This window comes from Mytilus edulis, chromosome 7, assembly GCF_963676685.1.
Source record: "Mytilus edulis chromosome 7, xbMytEdul2.2, whole genome shotgun sequence".
NCBI lineage: Eukaryota > Metazoa > Mollusca > Bivalvia > Mytilida > Mytilidae > Mytilus > Mytilus edulis.
Window position 1 is genome coordinate 22,066,469 of NC_092350.1, and position 24,640 is coordinate 22,091,108.

Consider the following 24,640-nt stretch of genomic DNA (forward strand, 5'->3'; position numbering starts at 1 on the left):
GTCCATTAACTTTGTATTGCAAATTTGTAACATCTCACAATGGGAAAGCCATTCCTTGTTGAAAAGAAAATTAACCACAGAAAATGAATGAACATTAGCACCTTGTGTTTCAGAAGTTTAGGTAAACATCAAGTCAAGGCTGTAACATTTTGACTCATTAAAAATGCTTTTCCACTAAGAAAGAATAAAGATATAATTTTAGATCCTGTAGACCTAGTTTAAAGCAGCCACAAGTGCATGTGCCTGTCCAATGCCAACAATTTGATCAGTTATTATTGTTATGTTTTTGGTGTGTGCGTACATTCGTCCGTCCGTCCCACTTCAGATTTAAGTTTTTGGTCAAGGAAGTTTTTGATGAAGTTGTTGTCCAATCAACTTGAAAGTTAGTACATATGTTACTTATGTTATGATCTTTCTAACTTTAATGCCAAATTAGAGTTTTTACCCTATTTCATGGTCCACTGTTTGAACATTGAAAGTGATAGTGTGCAAGTGGGGCAATATATGTACTATGGACACAGTCTTATTCTATGTTAATCTATGTCTTTTTTTCAGTGGTAGATCTTTGATTACATTCATCCACAACTTTCCTATAGGACTTGTGACAGAAAAAAGCTAGACATTTTTAGACACTTTTATTTTGTTGAAGACCTTATGTTGACTACTGGTATCAGTGTTTTGGTTTTGTTGGGTTGTTGTTGCATTTAAAAGTATTGGATATGCTGTTCAAACCCCCTCATCCTGTAATTCATATGTAGGTTTGTAAACTGATTCCAAATTTCATGTGACAACTTTTCATAGTTTCTCTTTTTAATTTTGTTCTCACCGAGTTGAGATCAATTTACGGAAACTGATAGTTTTTTATTTGATTTACTTCTAAATATATATGCATAGTGAATGAGAAATCGACAGTGATGAATTTATAAGTAGGTGTGTGGGGGAGGACAATTGGAATTGACATTTTATAAAATGAACAATATTTTGTTTGAGTTCTTTATACAATTAAAAGTACCAATATTCCTCATCATTTCAGCATCATATTTCTGCCTACTGGACGAATTGATCAATTAACGACAACTCTTCATTGTGTTTTATTGTATTATTACTTGTAACGATGCTAATTTTGTTTCAGCATGTTGAGTACAGATTTTAAATTAAGAATAATATTTCTATTAACCTTTTAGTCACACAGAGAATCTGCATCCTCATCAGCTTCATCTAGATGGATGCTGTTTTTGTTTTTTGTAAGGCAAATATCTTGTTTATATTAACCTTTTAGGATTCGGAACAAACTATGGAGTGTCAAATACCTGGTCTGTGGGTCTGGTAGAGTCATATTTTTTTTGTCAGCAATTTTAGTTCTATTGTTATGCTTGTTAACATATATTTGCATGATCAAAAGTACTTTTTGGAAAGTCAAAGAAAGAAAAATATTATTTAAGTCCATTACATTTCTGGAATAACTCATCTGGTAAGCTTGAGACCAATGTTTGCTGAACACATAACACCTTGGAGCACAAAATTCATGATGGCCAAAAAAAAAACAGTCTGGAAAGCATGCTGTTGTTGTCTCAAAAAGTGACTCAAAACTTGTTTTACTTAAACTAATTGAAGCTTAAAGTTAGTTGTACTATTTACAGTTTCATGCATTTGTAAATGTATGCTGTTTCTGGCAGTGATGGCAGCAACGTTATCTTCAACAATGTATGAGTTTGTGATTAGGTCTAGTTTATGGTGAACCACTGTGGTAGGTCAACTATATTTGGTATGCAGTTGTATTAGCATTGGCACATCCCTCATCACTATAGAGATTATATTGCTCCGCCCCCTCAGTCATGGTCTATTGACCTTGAAACTTTTGCTTTGTTTACATGTATTAGTTTGTGATCGAGTCAGTTTAAGATGAACCAGAACCACTAATATTAAGTCTGATAATGCAAATGTACTGGAATTAGGTATACAAATGTACTGGCATTTGCAAGTTTCTTTTCCATGGAGATTTACATATAACCCCACATCCTCATTATGGTTCATTGACTTTAAAACTTTGACATAGTTTGTTTACAAGTTTGTGTTTAGGTTTGTCTAAAGGGAACAACTTATGAGATTTCAGTGGTATTTGGTATACAATTGTAAATTAGCATTGGCACAGCTCATTTCCTAGGAGATTGTTTAGCCCAGTACCTTCAGTCATGGTTCATTGACTTTGAATATTTTCATAACTTGCATATTAAAGTATCATTGCTATTTAAATTTCAACATTTGCATTATCAAAAAAACAAACAGGTGAGACATATCTCTGTTTTAAATGTTTATTAGGGAATTTTTCAATTTCAATTATAGTCTAGGGGAATATTATTGGTATATTTATTAGGGTCTTCTGAAAATGCATGAAACATTTGCCACTGGACATAAAGCAGACAATAATCAATCAATCTTGCATCTGGGATACTTAAGTATCAGCGGTTCTTATTAAAAAAAAAATCTTATGAGTGAAATAATACAATTGTAACGGGTTTTTTTGTTGAAAGAGTCGTCGTATTTTTTCAAAGACAAGTAATAGGTGGTGTTACAAACTTATGAATTTGTGCAAAAGAATTAGCCAAGATTTGTGTCACTCCCACTTGATATCGAACATGTGCTGTGCTCAGGGTTTTTATGCATTTAGGTTTGAAGTAGTATATAATTACCATGTTAGTTTTATTGTGCACAAATATAGATTTACGTCTTTTGATAAAAAAAAAATTAACAATGAAATATAAAATATTGATTAAATTGACCCAGATCATGAATTTTACATACTTCTTTTGATCATAATACAAGAGTCTTGTAAAACCATCAAAAGAAATATCATCCCAGATTTTTTCAATTGTTTTTCTTGGATCAATATATGTATGTTTTTGTAAAAAAAAATTAAAAACATTTAACAAAAAAATTTAAAAGTGTCATCTATTTAAAACAAAAAAATAAAATTGTTCTACAGATAAATGGTTCATTTATGTTTCAAAATTGTTTATGGTCTTTACCAGGATGAAAGGTTGTTGTATAAACTATTACCAAACTAGGACTCCAAGACCCTTAACATAACCACTGACATAAACCTTGAAACATAACAATTACAAATGTCTATAAAATACTCTTGAGATATATTTTGATAAGCTTCAAAGACCTAAGCGTTGTATATATACTATTACCATGTAGAGTTTCCAAACTTACAGCTGTAACAAAATGCTCTTTGAATAACCTAATAGAGAGGCTCATTAGTTGTTGATACCAGATCCATAGCCTCAAAAAGGAGGGAACTAAAATTACCAAGTGTAGGTGTCCTGTATGTGGAACAAATTCATTGTCTTAAGTCAAATAAAGTTAGAATGGTTGGATCCAACTGTTGATTCAAACATAAAAGACCTTTGATTTTTGGGGGATGCAATCTGTTTAAAGGAATTTAATGTGTTCAATTAATTCAGAACGAAGTATATAAGGCCAATTGGAATAGACACTGGATACTGTCAAAATCATATAACTAAAATTTACAATAGATATTCATGTGGTTTTCTACAATGCGAATTGGATGTTAATTTTTCCCTTTTTGCATCTGTTCATCTTATTCCAGGTTTTTGCTAGATTGGTGTGAATTACAGCAATTAACAACATAATTATGTTATTTATCTAAAATAGAGGCCCAAAGTATGTTGTTGGCTTGATTTCATGGTTCAGTGGTCATGGTAAACTGTGAAGCAGATAAGATTTCACAATGTAACTATGCAAAGAGAAAGTGTGACCTTGATTCCATGGTACAGTGGTCATGTGTCATAAGATTACTTTAGTGTTAACTTGTGAGCTAACACACTTTTAAGACCAACTCAACAGTGTGAACTACTTAGTTCTTAGATCAGGGTTCACATAAAAACTCATAACATCCTGAATATGGTTGACAGAATACCAGCTGTGGATATGAATTGACAAGCCTATCCCAAGGTTAAACATCATTTATTATATTCTTTTATTGATGATTCTGAGAATATAGTGCACAAAGCGTGACTGTAACTTTTGAGTCATTACTTCCTGAAATACTAGAAAATAATGAAATTTGATTTTTCTGTATAATATTACAAAAACGATATTCCATGAAAAATATATATCTATACTTGTTGGTTGTTTCAGTGTAATTTTTGGGTCGATAGGAATTTTACGAGTTGTTCATATTTGTCTAAATTGTGATGAACTGTTGGTAAATGGTTATCAATTTGCCATCATATAAAATGAAGCAGCCAGTGTAATTACATTATATCTATATAAAGTAGATGGAGTCATTGCAATTTTCTTTTGAAAAGTTATAGAAATTGATAAGTTGATTTTGTTATTACATAGTCATATATTTATAGCACAACACAGAAGCCATCTGTTGCCAAATAATTGACTGATAATAAAACATGACAACTTCTGTCATAACTTTAAATAGATTGCTTTATTTATTATAGGGAATTTCTGTTGTCTATTTATAGAGCTTAGTCATATAAGTTGCTGAGGAGATTCAGTGCTTTCTCTTTATTGCCTATCTTTTGTTTACTTTTGTTTTTGAACAATTTGTTGGTGAATAGAGGAATTTAGTTTTGCTTTAACTTTTGTCTTTTTTTTTATTCTAGCATGAATTTTAAATTGCTAAATTGCAGATGCAAATATCTCTTGTCTTCAAATTGTACAACTTCTAATTTGTATAAAACAACTCTGATTAAAAAGTTATCTGCAGTGCTGTACCTATTCAAGATATACTGTGGATTCATTATCATTTGTTGTAACGAATACCATATTTTCTATAGGTTTGTATCCAGAATTCGAAAAAACCACAAAAATTGTCAGTTTTCATTTTTTCACGAAAATTGGTACCCACGAAAAATGAATGAATCCACAATAGTTTTTGGTCAAGGTAGATTTTGATTAAGTTAAAGTCCAATCTGAATCAACTGAAAACTTATTGCCCATGTTCACTATGCTATGATCCTCCTAATTTTAATGCTAAATTAAGAGTGTTTACCTCTATTTCAAGGTCCACTGAACATAGAAATTGATGATGAGAGTGGGGCATCTATTTACAATGGACATAGTCTTGTTTACAACACAAATATATTTTATATTGTTCAGAGGAAAGGGTTTTCAACAGTCAATCAACATTCCTATGGTAACCAGCTGTGAACTCTTCTTTCCAACTTGTTCCTTTATTATTATGATGCTTGCTTTATACAGGAACTTCTAAAATAAAAAGCTAACATTAACCTTCAATTTCAGGTTCTGCTATATAGTATTAGTACTTTCACTGAATAATTTAAAGTTTGGTGAAACTGTATTGATGGTATCTATCCCAATGAACTGTATTGATGGTATCTATCCCAATGAACTTGAAATAATGGATACCACAGACACCATTAAGTGTGCATCATATGTCAGAGTATCATATAAAAATTAACCATCCAGGTTGTTTTAAACAAACAAGATAATTCCATTTTTCTCATTGTAAACTTTCCAATTTTTGTGTAGCAACATTGATACAGTTCCTACAGATGGAGTATCCATTTGATACATTATTCTAGGAATTATGTTTCCTAACATGATTTCCTTGGTAGACGGTTGCTGCTCACTAGGAAGCTATTCAACCTATGCTTCAACATATTACAAGATGTATTTCACAAGAAGTAGCCACTAGCCACAATCCTGACCTGTTCTCTTTTCCTTGATTGTGATATTGACATTTATCTTAATTTTTACATGCAATGAGTTATACCACAGATGTCACCAGTGGAGCAGGAGCTGCTATTTCTTTGTATGCACCTAAGCTTAAATTCATTGTAGGAGACTGTATTTAAATACAACAATGTATCAGCAGGTATGATAATAGAAAGAGTACTTGATTTAAAAGTTTCGTTTACATTTCAGGAACATGACAAGAGAAAACGTCAGGCAGAAATGGCTCCTAGGCGAGTGTCAGCAAGAATTACTATGAAGATGAGAGAGTTCCAAGAACAGGTATTTATAGTCATGTGATCAAGATTAGAAAATGGTGGCGAATTTAGTTCTCTAAATACTAGTTTTACTCCCTGTAAGTAGCTACAGGTAATAGCTTCTTGCTATATGGCACTAAGCTTTATCTAGAGATGTCACACCATGGCTTGTACCAGATTTTCATTTCCTGTAATGTTATACTTCCTGTCTGCAGAAAACTTGTGCGGTTCACATTTATAAATTTTTTAGCCAACACCATTTAGTTGGGATATATTTAGTGAACAGTAACTCAGATTTTTTTTGCCTCCAAAATATTCTCATTACAACCATAGATCAAGGTTTATAAATATATATCAACTTCACTGATTTGAAAATATGAACAAAATAAATCTGTACTGATCTAAAATCCTAAAAGTTGCATGCTGAATTTTTTAGGAAAGAATATTAGAAGAATCACATCAGTTGGAAGAGCAATCAAGAAAAGAAGAGGAGGAAGAAAGAGAAAGACAGAAGGAAATAGAGCGACAGGAGGAAGAAAGAAGATTGAGAGAAGAAAGGCAAAAAGCTAGAGAAGGTACATTGATATTTCTATGTCTTCTAACATCATTGATTCAATTTGTCAAGTGAAAAAGTAGCCTTCTCAATATCAAAATTCCTTATGTCAAATTTGCAAATGTTTAATACTGTGGATTCGTTTATTTTTCGTGAGTATCATTTTTTGTGGATTGAGGAAAACCTACATTTTTGTGGATATCTGATTTTGTTGTTATCCCATCCTCTGCTTACAATGCCTATAGAAAATGTGTGGTTTTTTGTCGAGCCTGCAACTTTTGTTGCAGAAAGCTCGACATAGGGATAGTGATCGGGCGGCGGCAGAGTTAGCTAACTTCTTAAAAGCTTTATATTTTAGAAGTTAGAAGACCTGTATGCTTCATACTTTGTATATAGATGCCTCATGTTACGAACTTTCCGTCAGTCACATGTCCAATGTCCTTGACCTCATTTTCATGGTTCAGTGACTACTTGAAAAAAAAGTTTAGATTTTTTGTAATGTTAATTTCTCTCTTATTATAAGTAATTGGATAACTATATTTGGTATGTGCGTACCTTGCAAGGTCCTCATGCCCGTCAGACAGTTTTCACTTGACCTCGACCTCATTTCATGGATCAGTGAACAAGGTTAAGTTTTGGTGGTCAAGTCCATATCTCAGATACTATAAGCAATAGGGCTAGTATATTCGGTGTATGGAAGGACTGTAAGGTGTACATGTCCAACTGGCAGGTGTCATTTGACCTTGACCTCATTTTCATGGTTCAGTGGTTATAGTTTAGTTTTTTTGTTTTGGTCTGTTTTTCATATACTTTATGCAATAGGTCTTCTATATATGGTGTATGGAATGATTGTAAGGTGTACATGTCTAACTGACAGGTGTCATCTGACCTTGACCTCATTTTCATGGTTCAGTGGTCAAAGTTAAGTTTTTGAGTTTTGGTCTATTTTTCAAATACTTTATGCATTAGGTCAACTATATTTGGTGTATGGAAATATTTTATGATCTATATGTCTGTTACGCAGGTTTTATTTGACCTTGACCTCATTTTCACAGTCCATTGCTAAGTGTTAAGTGTTTGTGTTTTGGTCTGTTTTTCTTAATTTATAAGCAATAAGTCAACTATATTTGTTGTATCGAAGAATTGTTAGCTGTACATGTCTGCCTGGCATGGTTCATCTGACCTTGACCTCATTTTCATGGTTCATTGATCAATGTTTTGTTTTCTTGGTTAATGATGAGTTAATGTGACAGTTGTAATAAAGCTTTATATTTAGGTCTATCAACATAATATCAATGATTAGTAAAGAAGGCGAGACATTTCAGCGTGTGCACTCTTGTTAAATATTTGAATTTGTGGTTCACCTGTATCCATGAAAACAATGAAAATTGGTAACCAATGAATAATAATGAATCCACAGTATCCTTATTCCTTAAGTCAAATTTGCACATGATTAATATCCAAAATCCTAATATCAAATTAGCATATAACTTTGGCATAAATGAGCTGAAAACTTATTTCTTGTTTAACCCTTTCAACACTATACACGGCATATGCCGCGATGACATACGCCGTCCGCCACTGCTATTCGCGGCATATGCCGCGATGACAACGGATTTTTCATAAGGACTCTTAAACCATTCGGGTCCTCTCTAATTTTTCCTTGTATGAATCGAGGATATGCAAGATCTCATTTGCGCTTGAAATCCCGGCAATTTTTATTGTAAAATCATGCAGTAGAAGGAAATATTGAAGGAAAATAAAAACAAATATTTTGACAAATGCAAATGGCGGAAATCGGAAACGAAGCTGTAAATATGGAAATATTTCAGCATTTCTATGGCGAAACTGATGACGAGGATTAGTTAAAAGGTTTCTTGTTATCTCAATGTGTTTATTACATTCAATTCGTGTGGGTAATATGATTTGATCGATCATTACGAGACGTAGAAAAAGGGGGGAAAACGGAGGTTGACTGAAAATTTTGAGGACGGAGCCACTGATTTGTGCCATGATTACATAATATGTTGTGTATGGTGCAATACGCTACGGAATCGAGCAATTGGTGTCTTCTTTATTATATGGCAGATAAAAAAACAAAATAGATCAAGACGAAAAGTAGTTTTTATTCAAAATTCAACACAAATGTAACAAATTACACCTTTTACCTGTTAATTACCTGAAAATGCAGGTAATCTGATAAAATTTTACTGAAATAACTGCCTAACATTACAGTTCATACTCTCCTGAGCATTTTTCATGCAATAACTTTTTCTGTATCTCTTACAATAAAAAAGATACAGCAGTCTGAAAAGGAATATACTGTTCTAATGAATGAACACAAAAAAAATGCAGCAGCAGCAGCCATTTTTCTATTTTTTTGTGTAGCGTTGAAAGGGTTAAAAATCAAAAATTTTGAGAAAAGTCTTCTTATGCTAGGATTTAAATAAGGTATAACATGCTATTTCAAAGTGATGATCCAGTGTGCAAAAAATAAACAACTAAAACTTTGTGTTAAAAAATTTAAACATGATTTTGTGGTATGATTTCAACAAAAAATGATACAATATTATGCAATGCATTCAAAATTATACCTGGTATCAATAATGTGTAAAATAATTTTTCGGTCGTATATTGCTATCACGTTGGCGTCGTCGTCCGAATACTTTTAGTTTTCGCACTCTAACTTTAGTAAAAGTGAATGGAAATCTATGAAATTTTAACACAAGGTTTATGACCACAAAAGGAAGGTTGGTATTGATTTTGGGAGTTTTGGTCCCAACATTTTAGGAATTAGGGGCCAAAAAGGGCCCAAATAAGCATTTTCTTGGTTTTCACACTATAACTTTAGTTTAAGTTAATAGAAATCTATGAAATTTTGACACAAGGTTTATGACCACAAAAGAACAGTTGGGATTGATTTTGGGAGTTTTGGTTTCAACAGTTTAGGTTTTAGGGGCCAAAAAAGGGCCCAAATAAGCATTATTCTTGGTTTTCGCACAATAACTTTAGTTTAAGTAAATAGAAATCAATGAAATTTAAACACAATGTTAATGACTACAAAAGGAAGGTTGGTATTGATTTTGGGAGTTTAGGTCCCAACAGTTTAGGAATTAGGGGCCAAAAAGGGACCCAAATAAGCATTTTTCTTGGTTTTCGCACCATAACGTTAGTATAAGTAAATAGAAATCTATGAAATTTAAACACAAGGTTTATGACCATAAAAGGAAGTTGGTATTGATTTTGGGAGTTTTGGTCCCAACAGAATAAGGGGCCCAAAGGGTCCAAAATTAAACTTTGTTAGTTTCTTCAAAATTGAATAGTTGGGGTTCTTTGATATGCCGAATCTAACTGTCATGACTGTGTATGTAGATTCTTAACTTTTGGTCCCGTTTTCAAATTGGTCTACATTAAGGTCCAAAGGGTCCAAAATTAAACTTAGTTTGATTTTGACAAAAAATGAATCAGTTAGGTTCTTTGATATGCTGAATCTAAAAATGTACTTAGATTCTTGATTATTGGCCCAGTTTTCAAGTTGGTCCAAATCGGGGTCCAAAATTAAACTTTGTTTGATTTCATAAAAAATTGAATAAATGGGGTTCTTTGATATACCAAATCTAACTGTGTATGTAGATTCTTCATTTTTGGTCCTGTTTTCAAATTGGTCTACACTAAAGTCCAAAGGGTCCAAAATTAAACTTAGTCTGATTTTAACAAAAATTGAAATCTTGGGGTTCTTTGATATGCTGAATCCAAAAATGTACTTAGATTTTTTTATTATGGGCCCAGTTTTCAAGTTGGTCCAAATCAGGATCTAAAATTATTATATTAAGTATTGTGCAATAGCAAGTCTTTTCAATTGCACAGTATTGCGCAATGGCAAGAAATATCTAATTGCACAATATTGTGAAATAGCAAATTTTTTTTTAATTAGAGTTATCTTTCTTTGTCCAGAATAGTAGCAAGAAATATCTAATTGCAAAATATTGTGCAATAGCAAGATTTTTTTTTTAATTGGAGTTATCTTTCTTTGTCCAGAATCAACTTAAATCTTTGTTATATACAATATACAATGTATATTCACTTTTTACTACCAACTGATAAATTAAAATAATCTTTACCATTCAGTGATAACAAGCAGTTTTTTTACATCTTAATATTTTATGATGTATTTAAATGAGTAGTTATTGTTGCAAACTCCATTAGAAATTTTAATTGAGATTAGTTTTGGAATAAGGGAAAGGGGGATGTGATTAAAAAAATTGGGTTCAATTTTTTTTCATTTGAAATTTCATAAATAAAAAAGAAAATTTCTTCAAACATTTTTTTGAGAGGATTAATATTCAACAGCATAGTGAATTGCTCTAAGAGAAAACAAAAATTTTAAGTTCATTAGAACACATTCATTCTGTGTCAGAAACCTATGCTGTGTCAACTATTTAATCACAATCCAAATTTAGAGCTGAATCCAGCTTGAATGTTGTGTCCATACTTGCCCCAACCGTTCAGGGTTCAACCTCTGCGGTCGTATAAAGCTATGCCCTGCGGAGCATCTGGTTATATTTTAATTTTTTTTGCCGCTGCTTTCTTTTTAATTGAATACTGAGCTACTTTTAAGATTTTTCCTATATAGCATAGAAACATTGTATGAAAGAAGATCAAGAGATCATTTTCACACTTGATATATTTCAGATAGACAGAACCGTTTGGTGCAGAGAGAACAACGAGCTGCCCTGCTGGCTTTGGGCAAAGAGATTCCACCAGAACTTATGTACACAGGAAATTCCTCCAACAGTAAATACATAGATGATGACAGGTAAGGTTTTATTGTTACAATAATCAACTCACATAAGTTGTTTAAAGAAAGGATTCATGCAAGCCATATATTTGATGGATATTTTTCACATGACCGGGATAATTATATTTAGATTTAATCATGAGATGTAAAATCAACATCTTTAACAACTGATCCAGGTAAAAATGACTCTTTTGTTTTAGTTTTTGCCTTCGAATTACTATTTATATAACTAAACAGGAAATAATATCAAAATGAAATATATTTTTCACAAAGAGAGAAATTCAGGCTCTTGGGAGCCTATTGTTAATTGTCACCAACTTATTCCTTTAATGTTTCTATAAAGTCTGCAATTCAATTATTAATTTTTTTAATTTTATACATGTTATGTTTTACAGAGTAGAATTGGACAGAGAAACTTTGGATGATATGGAGAAAAGTAAGTATTGTAGTACTGCTAGAGTTACCTCCCATTTGTATCTCAAATTTTGCATTATGATAGGTTTTATATTGTTTAACAGACATTATTGCAATTAAAGATTTTGGAAAAGCCTACAATATATACCTTATTTTAACATGAAATACATTGTAAATAGGATTAGGATATAAGGTACATTATTGACAAGACCTTTTGTATTTACATAGTGTATTTTTTATTACAAGTGGGAAGAGTTTTTTTGTTTTTCATGATCCTGATAATTGCTGTATTTAAATGCAAATTTTAATGTTTTATTTCAGTGATTGACGAAATTAAGTCCCATAAAGATTCCTGGCCTTTTCTGGACCCTGTTGAAGAAGAAATTGCTCCAGGATATCATGAAATTATAAAAGTAACTTAACTATTATATACATATTACATATAGCGTTATCTTGTCAATCTGTCTGTTTGACCAACAAACATTTTCATCCCACTATTTCCTGAAACCAACAGAATTACTTCATATAAAAAAAACTGCATCACACACAAAACATAATCACAATTGAACAGATGGACTTTATATTTGGCCAGTCAGCTCAAGGGTGATGAATTGTGCTGTCTGTAATCTTCTCTGATCTGTTGGACACTTACTGCTTGTTTTAAGGTACTTTTAATTACATGGTTATATGCTTAGCACAAGACAGTATGCACACTCTTGATTAATTTTGATATATATAAACAAGGCATCACCTCAAAAATCTTTGCCATCTATTAAAAGTATTAGAACACAGGTACTTTAGAAAAGGTCATTAATGAAAATCTTCTAGTTATCTTGAAAACGGCAGTGGAAAAAATGAATGTGATTGTATCCACAGAATAAATTACTTTTTGGCATCAAATTTTGCCCAAGGTATATTGTATATTCTGCATAATGTTGAATGAGGCACTTCTTCAAAACTGCTTTGCTGTTGTTGTTGTTGTTGTTGTTGTTGTTACACTCATTATTAAAAAAAAATAAAGCAGCAAGACTTGTTTATAACATCTTCATTAAATACAATTTACAAGGAAGAAATGGGAATATTTTCATTTTCAGTAATAAATTGCAAGACAGTAGCATTTTAAGTCTGTAAAATTCAAAATGATATATGCTAATTATGGGAATAAAAATCAATGCATGATTTCCAATGTACAGCATGACATAAATTATCATCATAAATTGTTTTTTACAACAGAAACCAATGGACCTGTCAACAATAGAGAAAAGGTTGACAAGTGGGGGATATAGGACGACAAAGAAATTTGTTGCAGACTTTAATCTGATGATCAACAATTGTTTCCAGTTCAGTGGGGCTGACAGTGGTGAGTAGCAATAGGAAGAAAGACATAAATAAATTGACTGATTATGAAAAAAATGAGAGATATTTGTATTTATGAACTCCTTGATTATATAAATATAAAGAAGATGTGGTATGAGGGCCAATGAGACATCTCTTCATCCAAGTCACAATTTATAAAAGTTAACAATTACAGGTCAAAGTACGGCATTAAACACAGAGCCTTTTCTCACACCAAACAGCAATTTATTAAGGGCCCCAATATGACTAGTGTTGCATTTATTAATGCTCACTGTACTACTATGGTAATGGTCTGTTGTCATCAATCTGTAGACACAATATTTTTCAGCTCACCTGGCCTTTATCTTTTACTATCTCTTAGTATCTGTTGTCTTTTTTGTTTTTATTTCTTATAAAATTTAGATATTTGTTAGAGAAGAACTGATTAGATTGAAAAAAAATTGGCAGGTATGTTACTACAAGGTTTTTTCCAAGTGTTTGTTACTAGGGAAATGATATGCAGGCATGGGGTTATGAAAAATGGAAATACATTACATGTTTCGAAGTAATTGCATGTAATGTGTAATGCAGCAATTTTTGCATTACATGTAATTGTAATTTAATGCATCACTTGAGAAATATGTTTTCAAAAGTAAGAAAATATCTTTTGTTTGACACATCAATGATATGTGAAACAACAGACATTTTCTTACTCTTGATTGGCTGAACTTTTGAAAACATAATTATCAAATACTTTAAAAAAAAAAAAAAAAAAAAAAAAAAAAAGAAACAAAACTTGACAAATATGTTCCTGTAAAGATTCCTGATAGCCAAATTTGGTGCTCATCAGAAATTCACATCCTTTGCTAAAATTATCAAGTAATGAAGTTCATCTGATAGTCATTTTTTCAGGTATGAACACAGCTACAAGAGAATAGAATCCTTAGTTCTTTATCATCTGGGCCAAGGGGATCAAACCAACAATTTGAAGGGCTGTTGTTTCTTTTAAATACTGAATGACAGTTTTGTTATTGGAAAAGCATGGTTATCAAAATTTAGTTTCTGGTTCAATATTTACAAATTGAAACTAACTTAATTTTGGATTGTTGTCGAGCCTGCAACTTTTGTTGCAGAAAGCTCGACATAGGGATAGTGATCCGGCGGCGGCTACGGCGGCGGCGGCGGTGTTAGCTCACTTCTTAAAAGCTTTATATTTCAGAAGGTGGAAGACCTGGATGCTTCATACTTTGTATATAGATGCTTCATGTTACGAACTTTCCGTCAGTCACATGTCCAATGTCCTTGACCTCATTTTCATGGTTCAGTGACCACTTGAAAAAAAAGTTCAATTTTTTTGTAATGTTGAATTCTCTCTTATTATAAGTAATAGGATAACTATATTTGGTATGTGCGTACCTTGAAAGGTCCTCATGTCTGTCAGACAGTTTTCACTTGACCTCGACCTCATTTCATGGATCAGTGATCAAGGTTAAGTTTTGGTGGTCAAGTCCATATCTCAGATACTATATGCAATAGGGCTAGTATATTCGGTGTATGGAAGGACTGTAAGGTGTACATGTCCAACTGGCAGGTGTCATCTGACCTTGACCTCATTTTCATGGTTCAGTGGTTATAGTTAAATTTTTGTGTTTTGGTCTGTTTTTCTCATACTATATGCAATAGGTCTACTATATTTGTTGTATGGAATGATGGTAAGGTGTACATGTCTAGCGGGCAGATGTCATGTGACCTTGACCTCATTTTCATGGTTCAGTGGTCAAAAATAAGTTTTTTGAGTTTTGGTCTTTTTATCTAATACTGTATGCCATAGGTCAACTATATTTGGTGTATGGAAATATTTTATGATCTTTATGTTAGTCGCGCAGGTTTTATTTGACGGTGACCTCATTTTCACGGTTCATTGCACAGTGTTAAGTTTTTGTGTTTTAGTCTATTTTTCTTAAACTATAAGTAATGGGTCAACTATATATGTTGTATGGAAGCATTGTTAGCTGTACATGTTGCCTGGCATGGTTCATCTGACCTTGACCTCATTTTCAAGGTTCATTGGTCTTTGTTTAGTTATCTTGGTTAATGTTAAGTTTATGAGACAGTTGTAATAAAACTAAGCTTTATACTTAGAACTATCAATATAATATCAATGATTAGTATAGAAGGCGAGACATTTCAGCGTGTGCACTCTTGTTATACTGTGGATTCATTATTATTCGTTGGATAACAAATTTCGTGGGTTAAGGTGAACCATGAAATTAAATGTTCAACGAATGACAAATTTCCTATGGGCTTGTATGCCAACTTCGGCAAAACCAGGAAATTAAATATCCATGAACATGTGAGTTTTCCTTAATCCACGAAAATTAGTACCCACGAAATAAGTGAATCCACAATATTCTATTTATAATCATATGACTAGCAAATATGACTGATTTTGGACCCTAATTTGGGAATTATTCTCTTAAAAAATAATTAAATTATGATAGATGCCCTCAAACTTTCAACTATAATGGTTGTCTTGAAATATAAATAATCCAATTTTACTTTTCTGTAGAACTGGGAAGAATGGCAACCAGATTGAGGAAATTCATTAACAAATGTATCAAGATTTACATAGACAAAACGGACCAAGATCAGGATGATGAAGATTTCCATGGCAGCGTTGCCATACAAACAGAGAAGAAATGGCGTCCTCGTAGAGCTGCAACATCTAGAGCCTTAGATACAATAAAAGGGGCGTTTGATGATGACAAGTTTGAGGTAGACCATGATAGAAATTTTATTTTCATAATTTAAAAAAAGAAATGTAGGGTATACATGTACATCAAAGAAGACAACCGCAGAAACCATCAAGAGGTCAATATATGTTCTTCAACAAAACTCAAGCTTTTAATTTCGCTAAACTATCAGACATCTATCGTCTGTACCAAATTCCCTAAATGACAAAATCTATTAAGATATAAAAAAAAATGACAACAACATATTAACCTCATGAACATGTAGTATGGTTAAACAAGTGTTTTAAGTTGTCAACTCTTTCCTATTTAATCCCAGTCAGCGGACTATCAAAAGGCATATTATAAACATATATAAGAGATACATTGAAAATCAGAACAAAAAAAACAACCAGCTCTTAAAAGACCACAGTATAAGAGAGAAATTACCACAGTACAAGAAAAATAATCATTAACAGTATTAGAATGCTCATAGTCATTGAAAACAAGCTTGAAGTACTTTATCTACTGATAAGAAATCATGATATCTTAACACTCTTATTTTTATTTATAAGCTTTTCTGTGGAGTTGATTGTTTACTGTAATGTCTTAATCAGTACAAGAAGACACAATCCTCTATTGTGCTTAGATAAATTTTGTTTAGAATTACAGTCCAGAAAACAATTTTTCAATATCATTTCTTACCAAGAAACTATTATAGTCATTGTAGCTCTGATTATATTGACTGAGGTTTGATATGGTGTGTTATATTAAAAAAAAAAAAAGAAGCCATATTATCATATACTCTTAACCCTTTCACCGATTGCTGCCCAGACAGAGGCTACTCTGAGACGATGGCTTCCCTGGCTACTATTACTCAAGTGGGAGATCTTCATAATAAATGTCAATAAAAACCTGTTTGTAGTTATTTGTGTATTTATTTCATTCACTAACACCATGTTCACAGTTTTGTTCATGTTTTGATAATATATTCTTCATAAAATATTCAAATTTTCAAATTTTCGGCATTATCTAGGTGAAATTCTCAAAATTCTGCTCTAAGACCCCAAATCGTAATTTTTTAACCCAAAACGGCAAAATTTTGAAAAATTTTATGAGGCTGTACAAATCCCTCGCACTGAACGATGTCCATTCCAAGTGTTTTGTACATAAAACGACATTTTATGTCAAAAAAGTATACTAGTTTGGCTTCAATTCTTCCATATTCTTTCAAAAAAAATGTTCCCTCATTTCAAATTCTCGTAAATTCCGTAAATTTCGTCTGATTTTGACACGGTTTTCAACAAACGGAAGGGCCATGTTTACACTTTCATCCGGGTATTCATCAAAGAAAGATAACTCATGTTTGCACTGTTTTAAGTGGGAAATATAAAAGAGGTATTCCGATCCCGGTAAAACGGGACTCATCGTCAGCTGTCTGAAGCGTGAATCCCAGTAAACCGGGACTCATCGGCGAAAGGGTTAATGATAGACATGTACCTCAATACCATGTTTTTCATTAGACATGATGTCATACTGATTAGGGGTTTGATAAAACCTTTGCAACTGATATCAAACTAATCATTTCTACATTGATTATATTACTTATACAGTTAAACTTTTTACGATTAAGTATATAATAAATTAGAAAAAAAATGTGCTTTCCCAAAAAATACAAGACACAGTGAGCAACAACGGTAAAAATATTACTTTTATCAATAAAAGACACATTGTTAAGTTGAGAACAATGAGGCACCAGTTCAATAAAGATGTTACCAAATTTACAAATGACCAGTAATTTATTTACCTTTATCCAAATCATATGTGTAAAAGTCCTGTAAAAAAGAAAGAAGAAAGAACAAGGAGATAAGTCAAGACAGTAATGACATAAAAAAAGATAATTGTGGCTTGATATTTTACAGGAACTTACTTCTACTCCTGGGCATGAATATGCTTCTAGCACACGAAAGAAAAGACTGATTCCTGAGTTATCAGCTGATTCGCCATCAAAGAATGTTATTAATGGAGAACGCATTTTCAAAAATCCTGAACTTAAAGCTAATTCTGCCTCGCGTGTGTGGACAGAATCTACAGAAACAACTAACGAAACCAAAATATTAACAGTCAATGGGAAAACATTTGTGTACAAGTTTAATACCACACCTATGAATACAAAGAAGAAAATCATTGAAAAACCAGCATATAGTATATCAGAATCACCAGAGAAAACTACAACTATTAAATTACCAACTGTGACTTATAGTGGTATGAATACACTTAATGCATCCCCTAAATTATTAGTGAGACCTCCGTCGATTGGAGGAGCTATTTTACCAGTGTCATCAATGCCTGCCTCCTCACCATCAAGTATAGCCACAGTCAATACTCCTACTGGTCCAAAAATCATACGGATTATGTCCCCTAACATGGGCCAGGGTAAATCACCAGTACAACCAACAGTGCCTACAAGTACACCATTGAAGGCAATTCGTATATCAGATGGTATGCTTCTGTTGGATGGTAAACCAACTGGAATTCATATCTCTGGAAAAACAAAAATAATCTATCGAGGGGCAGTATCAAGTAGTCAAACTACTTCAACAGAACAAAGTGCTATCATGGTAACAAGTGGCCAGGTTAATCCAACAGGAAGTACTAATCAAGCCATCAGATCAAATTCTCATGTAGTTGGTCAGGTTGTGACACCTGCCGTTACAGGACAAAACAATAGCCTGTTATCAACAGGACAGGTCAGTGGAATGACTACAGTGCAAGCTTCTGCACAACCTATTGTACTTGCAAAAGCGTCACCTGTCGTTGTCAACCAGCCGCTGGTTCAAAGTACAGTACAATCAGCAGGACTACCGATTAGTCTTCTTACACAACCTGTTATGGCAGCAACTCCAGCAATAAAAACAGTGCAACCATCTTCATTACTTAAATCGGTTGGACAAATTTCCAGTGTATGTGATGGAAGTTTAATACCAAAGTCTGTAGGGCCATCAGCTACATCCTCTGCTACAAGTTTATGTCAGACATTTTCTTTATCATCTCCCATTTTATCCAATCAAAATTCAGCATTTTCTCCACATACAAATACTGTTGTAAAATCTAGTCCTGTGCAGGTTAGTACTGACCAAGTCCTAGTCACAGGAAATATACCAAATATTTCTGATTTAGAAAACACACAAAAGACTAATCAATCCCAGATTTCTGTGTTGCAGACAGAGGTCATAAAAAAATGTGAAGAATCTCTAATGGGACCACCATTACTGGTTCCGCCAAAAAGAAAACTGTCTGGGAGTCCAGAAAACAAATCAATTCTGCCACCAAAACTTCTACATGTGATAGGGCATTCTCCTTCTAATAATGTTATTGAAAACTGTGATAAATCTGAAAGTCGTGTATCACCACCCAACATTGAATTCATGGGATCCTCCGATTTAACTGATACGGCAGACAATTTGTGTTGTGATAATGACAATTCAGTCGGTGCTTCTGTGAACAACCAATCTCAAAATATGGTCAATAGTACCAGTGCTAGTGATATATTTCCACCGTATAAAATTGCACATTCAAATTCTCCTGATAAAGGAAATCTATTTGAAATCTTAAAAACAAATTTAACAGAATCTTCAAAACCAGCAGAAAGTTCAAGTTCACAAGATTCATGTGATTCTGGGTTGTCAAAAGGCATGATGGACAAAGTTTCTACATTTGCTGCAAGTTTACAGTCAAAAACTCTGTCTGGTCAACTGAATATTCCATCTCACTTACTACAGAAATCACCAACGAAAGATGATCAGGTATGTTGTCATGTGATTCTTTTTTCATTTGATTAGTATGGGTTTGATAATTTCAAGTGAACTTAGATTCATATCTCTTTCTATAAATTAACCAGCATGCAACAGTCCAATGTTTTCATTTAAAAATATTTTTTGAATATAATGACATGATCATAATTTCAACAAATCTTAGCATGCATATATATTTTAGTTGAATTCTTTATTAGCAGATATACTTACCTGTGCTTTATTCTTTCAAATCATTAATATTACTCATTTTCATGGACTTCAGGTCTAGATAAAATTACACAAATTTAGATGTTCAACAAAATACAAAACTGCTATACATTATGCTTGTATGCAGAATTTGTCAAAACCATGAGATAAAGTAGCCATAAAGCACTAATTTTCCTTATACCACAAAAGTTGATACCAACAAGAATATATTGAATCTACAGTATTTTATACAAAGTTTTTTAGATTTTTATTGTAAAATAGCAATAAATCTTTAATCTTTGCATATTTACTTATGATTTTGCAGATAACAAGCAGTTTCTTTTGCCATCTGATAAATATTTTTGCCCATTTGTTAATTTATACAAGTTCTGTTGCTGCCTTTTGATCACTGATTGTTTCAACCATTTCAGACAATCATACTTTCTATTTTCATCAATGCACATATCATTTAAATGTCATTTAGTTTATTAGTTCTAGTTTGACTATCGTTTCTAGCTGTATGCTTCTCATTGCATGGTTTTAACTACAGTAGCATTCCTTTTTCAGCTTATAACAGAATTCATTGAAGATTCCAGCATTGTTCCCGTTAGTCATACAAACTCTCAGAGTTCTGTAGAAGGTCACCCTGAATCTCCCAGTATATGATAGAATTGTGTAAGATATTACATGTAAAACCTATTTGATTTCAACTGTAACACACAGTTTGCACTTCTTTTAAGTATAAGACATATTGTGGTCACTGTACAGACACTCATTAAGCATTCTAGCATATTCTCATTCTAAATTGAAAAAATACATGATAAAACTTGAATATAAAATTTCCCTCATTTTGTTGTTTAGAGAAATATATGTTTACATGGAGAAAGGGGAATAATGCCTGTGAGATATTAACACTATGAATACACATCTATGCTCCAGCTACTACAAGGTGTCTTATATGGGCATGCTACAACACCTAAGACAAGGTGTGAATGAAGGGAGACAATTAAAAGATTTAATTGCAGTTTGCCTTAAACATATTAAAAGAAGATATAAAACAGTAAAAGCACTGTCAAAAATACAAAGCTTTTAATTTTATAGGAAAGATGCATATTTTGTCTGCAAAAGACTCAAGTGATACTCTAATCAAAAAAGTTAATTAAAAATGGAATACAAGTATACAAGACCCAAAATTCTGAAAAAGATTTGCAAAAACAGTGATGGTAATCTATTTGTATATAAATACGTACAGTCAGGGGTACTACTTATACAAGTGTATTTTATTTACTTGAAGAAGTAAAAAAAAATATACACATGTAAGTAAATTTGTAGGATACTTATACAAGTGAATTTTATTTACTTGTATAGGTAAAAAAAAAATTGGCTTAGTTATGTCCCTTAGGCATTCAGAATTTTTTACTTGTATAAGTAAAAAAATCATCCTTTCTTCTTTTCTTGAATTCTTAAGATTTCTTTGCTCTAATAGAATTTTAAATTGTGTACCCTTTACAGATGTCTTTACTAATCATTTAAGTGTAATTTCATGGACAATGAAAGTCCCATTTGTTTGTTATCTTCTTAACACTGCTCATTTACAAGCCCCAAAGGAGCAATTTTTGAAGGCCTTGCGCAAATATACAAGATCTTTGCTCAATCAGTTTCTTTGATGAATTAATGAGATGAAACATTGATCTTTAATGAAAAAATTTGAGCAAACCTGGGAAAAAATTTTAAAGGCATGATTTTACATCTCAAAACTTGAGGATATTTGTTGGATTGTAAGAAAAATTTACTTATACAAGTAAATTTTTCAGAAAATTAAGGGGAGATTATTCAAACATTATTTATTTACTTATATGTGTATATTTTTTTTCACTTCTTTAAGTAAATAAAATACACTTGTACAAGTAGTACCCCTGACTGACGTAAACATGATTCTGACAACTATTTGAAAAATATTTTAATTTGTTGTAGGGTGACCACACCAGAAGGCAATTCCTGTTTCTGAACAGATGTATATATATAAATCTTATGTATAAGATAAATTTGTTTTATTTATTTTTTCAGAAAGGACAAAATGTATCTGTGAACAAAGAAGGGAATCTACCATGATGGAATTAGATACTGTGATAACTACATGTCTAGCATATCTTCACAACAAATACTTTTATGTCATAATCTTCTTTCTGATGTCACAAAGAACTGAGAAAATGTTTGAAATATTTTTTTATATTATAAAAAAACACAGAATGTAATAAAACATGTAAAATTTGAGTACAATAATGACAGTCATAGAACCAATGATAAAAACTGTTTGACACTGCGTGTGATATTATAAATATTTGCATGTGATACAGGGTGTGTGTACAAATCTTTAAATTTATGAAGCATACAAATGTAACATTATCAGTTTATACTAGCTCGTTACAGAAAGTTTTATCAAAGGTAGCTGAAAGCATTGGTCCTATTTATTTAGTTAAACATTTGTCGATGCTTTTAATTTTTACCTAATTATTCTATGTAAAGCTTAAATTTTCATATAAAAATGTTATGCGTGTTAAAATGGTTTCTAATTTCATGAATTTCTTGGGTTTGTTTTCTTTTTAAGGGTAATTGTTTGGTTTTTTGGCTATTCCAGGAAAAAAAATGTCACTAGGGAACTGCATGCCATTTATAAGTTCATACCTGTCAACTGACCTGGATTCTGCGGGTGTGACCCGAGATTTTCACAATTCTGAGGGATCACCCGGATCACCCACCGGGTCATTGAAATAACCCGGAAATTCCGAAAATGACCCGATTTCACCCGTATTTCTTAGCCTTGAGATTGATTTTCATAAGTAATATTCCTTTGAAATGCCGGCAAATTCGTAATTCTTCCTAGAACATGCAGTTCATCTAGCTATGTAAACTGTCAAATTAAGTGACCCATTAAGTGCATGGCTTCACTTGACAGCTTTGGTGTTAAACACACTGTTGATTAACACCAATTACCTTAGCTTTAGGTCGTAAATAAATTGCCCTGTTGTTTTACAAAGATATTTCAACTAAGAGTTACTTCCCCTTATTTATCACCATTCAAAATTATTCCTTATATTTACGTTTTATGGATTAAAAAGATTAAATCATAATAATATAAAATTCAAATACATATAGAAAAATAACTTTTCATTATTTTTATACCTTTATACAATTTTTAAAAAAAAGTTGAAAATTATTTTTTACATTTATACTTCCTTTAACTGTATTACTATATTTTATCATAGTCTAATTTCCTTGTTAATTGAGAGATGAATGTTTATACATGTAATACCTCTACATGGTATGTTTAAAGGCTAGTAGTCTCATTTAAAAATTACATTTGAAAAATAAATTTTAGATGATGACAAAAAAGTAAAGGACGTAAGACTGTGATACACAAGTTTATAAAAACCTTTAAAAGTGTAATGAAATAATAATAAATAAGATTTAAAATGACTTAACCAAGTGAACATGCATTGATGTTTTGGTATCTTTGATATACATTATAAGAAAATGTACCATAAATACTGAAATTCAGCTCGAAAAAGTTCGTACGCGTTATGACCTGAGATTTGATTCTTTAATGCAGGTCATGACCTGCATTTTCATCGTCACAGGTTGACAGGTATGTATGTTATGTTTTGAGGGGGTTAAAAGTTCACAATTTTCTATGGTAAAAGAATTTTGGTGTGTCTCTGGTACCCTTTAATTTCATTGGTGTCCTGTCTCCCATGATACACCTTTTTCTGGAATATCTCTTACCTTTTTGTTTTTCTTTGACGTGATTTTTTTCTTAGATAAACTTAGATAAACATTCTATACAAGATGACATAAAATATTGGCATCATAAAAACAAAAATATATGTTGCATGTTTTTACATAAATTATTTAGGGAGAGATTTTCTTGGGGGAATTCTAATGTGATATATGGCATTACAGAAAAAAGATTTGAAAAGTATATGACATTTTGCAGAAGAAAAGAATTGTAATTCCATCTAATTTCTCATATTTAGAAGATCCAATAAACCATTGTTGTGAACTGCTTTTTATTTCAACATTCGACATGAATTATTTAAACAATTCAGACTTTCAAAAGACCATTTTTGTTATTTTTTATTGAATGCTGTATAAATGTATAGAAACAAAATATGATTTTTGTGTTTTGTATGTTAAGAATGAATTATTATTCTGATATGAAGGATGGACTAGTTTATGAAATAACATTTTATTGATATCTCTTTTTTGTGGAGCTGTTAGTGTGTTCTTATGCAGCTGATAGTGAGCATTGTATTAAAAAGCAGTAAGATTTTTTTATTGAACTTTTTAAAACAAATTGATGATAAGTCTTCTCTGCTTCAGACATTCTACCTTACATTTAGCATATTGTCCTTCTTTGATTCCAGTTTTTATTTTTATCCGGACCTAACCCAACAAGGAAGTGGGCATTTGTTATACAGGCTGTAATATTTCTACCAACAATCCTATATGAGGTTTTGGATGGGGTTTAGAGAAAAGATAATTGTATGCCCTTTTAAGGGTTTTGTCTTTGATCTGTTCCAACTGTTGCACATGATGAAGTCCACTGAATCTATGAAGCTTCTCACATCTATTTTTCTTTCAATATTGCAAACCATGATTGAAAAAACATTCGGCTCACTGACCAAAGTTTCAAAACTTTTTAATTTATGCAATCATTATGTATTTTTTGTAAAGAAAAAACTATTTATTTACAAAAGAAGTTACTTAAAATACAAAATATGATTGCATATGATTAATCTTGAAAATTCAAATGC

General features: G+C 32.0%; 1 protein-coding gene across 2 annotated transcripts in view; it reads left to right on the forward strand.

Moving 5' to 3' along the window:
• LOC139481078 (uncharacterized) overlaps positions 1 to 22,136 on the forward strand; it is a 57,103-nt gene extending 34,967 nt beyond the window's left edge. Inside the window, exons 15-24 of one of the 2 annotated variants that reach the window (XM_071264153.1) lie at positions 5,932 to 6,021; positions 6,433 to 6,571; positions 11,242 to 11,365; positions 11,743 to 11,783; positions 12,083 to 12,174; positions 12,995 to 13,121; positions 15,666 to 15,871; positions 17,748 to 19,631; positions 20,394 to 20,501; positions 21,894 to 22,136. In XM_071264153.1, the coding sequence (XP_071120254.1) occupies positions 5,932 to 6,021; positions 6,433 to 6,571; positions 11,242 to 11,365; positions 11,743 to 11,783; positions 12,083 to 12,174; positions 12,995 to 13,121; positions 15,666 to 15,871; positions 17,748 to 19,631; positions 20,394 to 20,492 (2,802 nt within the window). In that variant the 3' untranslated portion in view covers positions 20,493 to 20,501; positions 21,894 to 22,136. The remainder of the gene's footprint in view (positions 1 to 5,931; positions 6,022 to 6,432; positions 6,572 to 11,241; positions 11,366 to 11,742; positions 11,784 to 12,082; positions 12,175 to 12,994; positions 13,122 to 15,665; positions 15,872 to 17,747; positions 19,632 to 20,393; positions 20,502 to 21,893) is intronic. The other variant, XM_071264154.1, reaches the window with a different exon arrangement.
• The last annotated feature ends 2,504 nt before the right edge of the window (positions 22,137 to 24,640 follow it).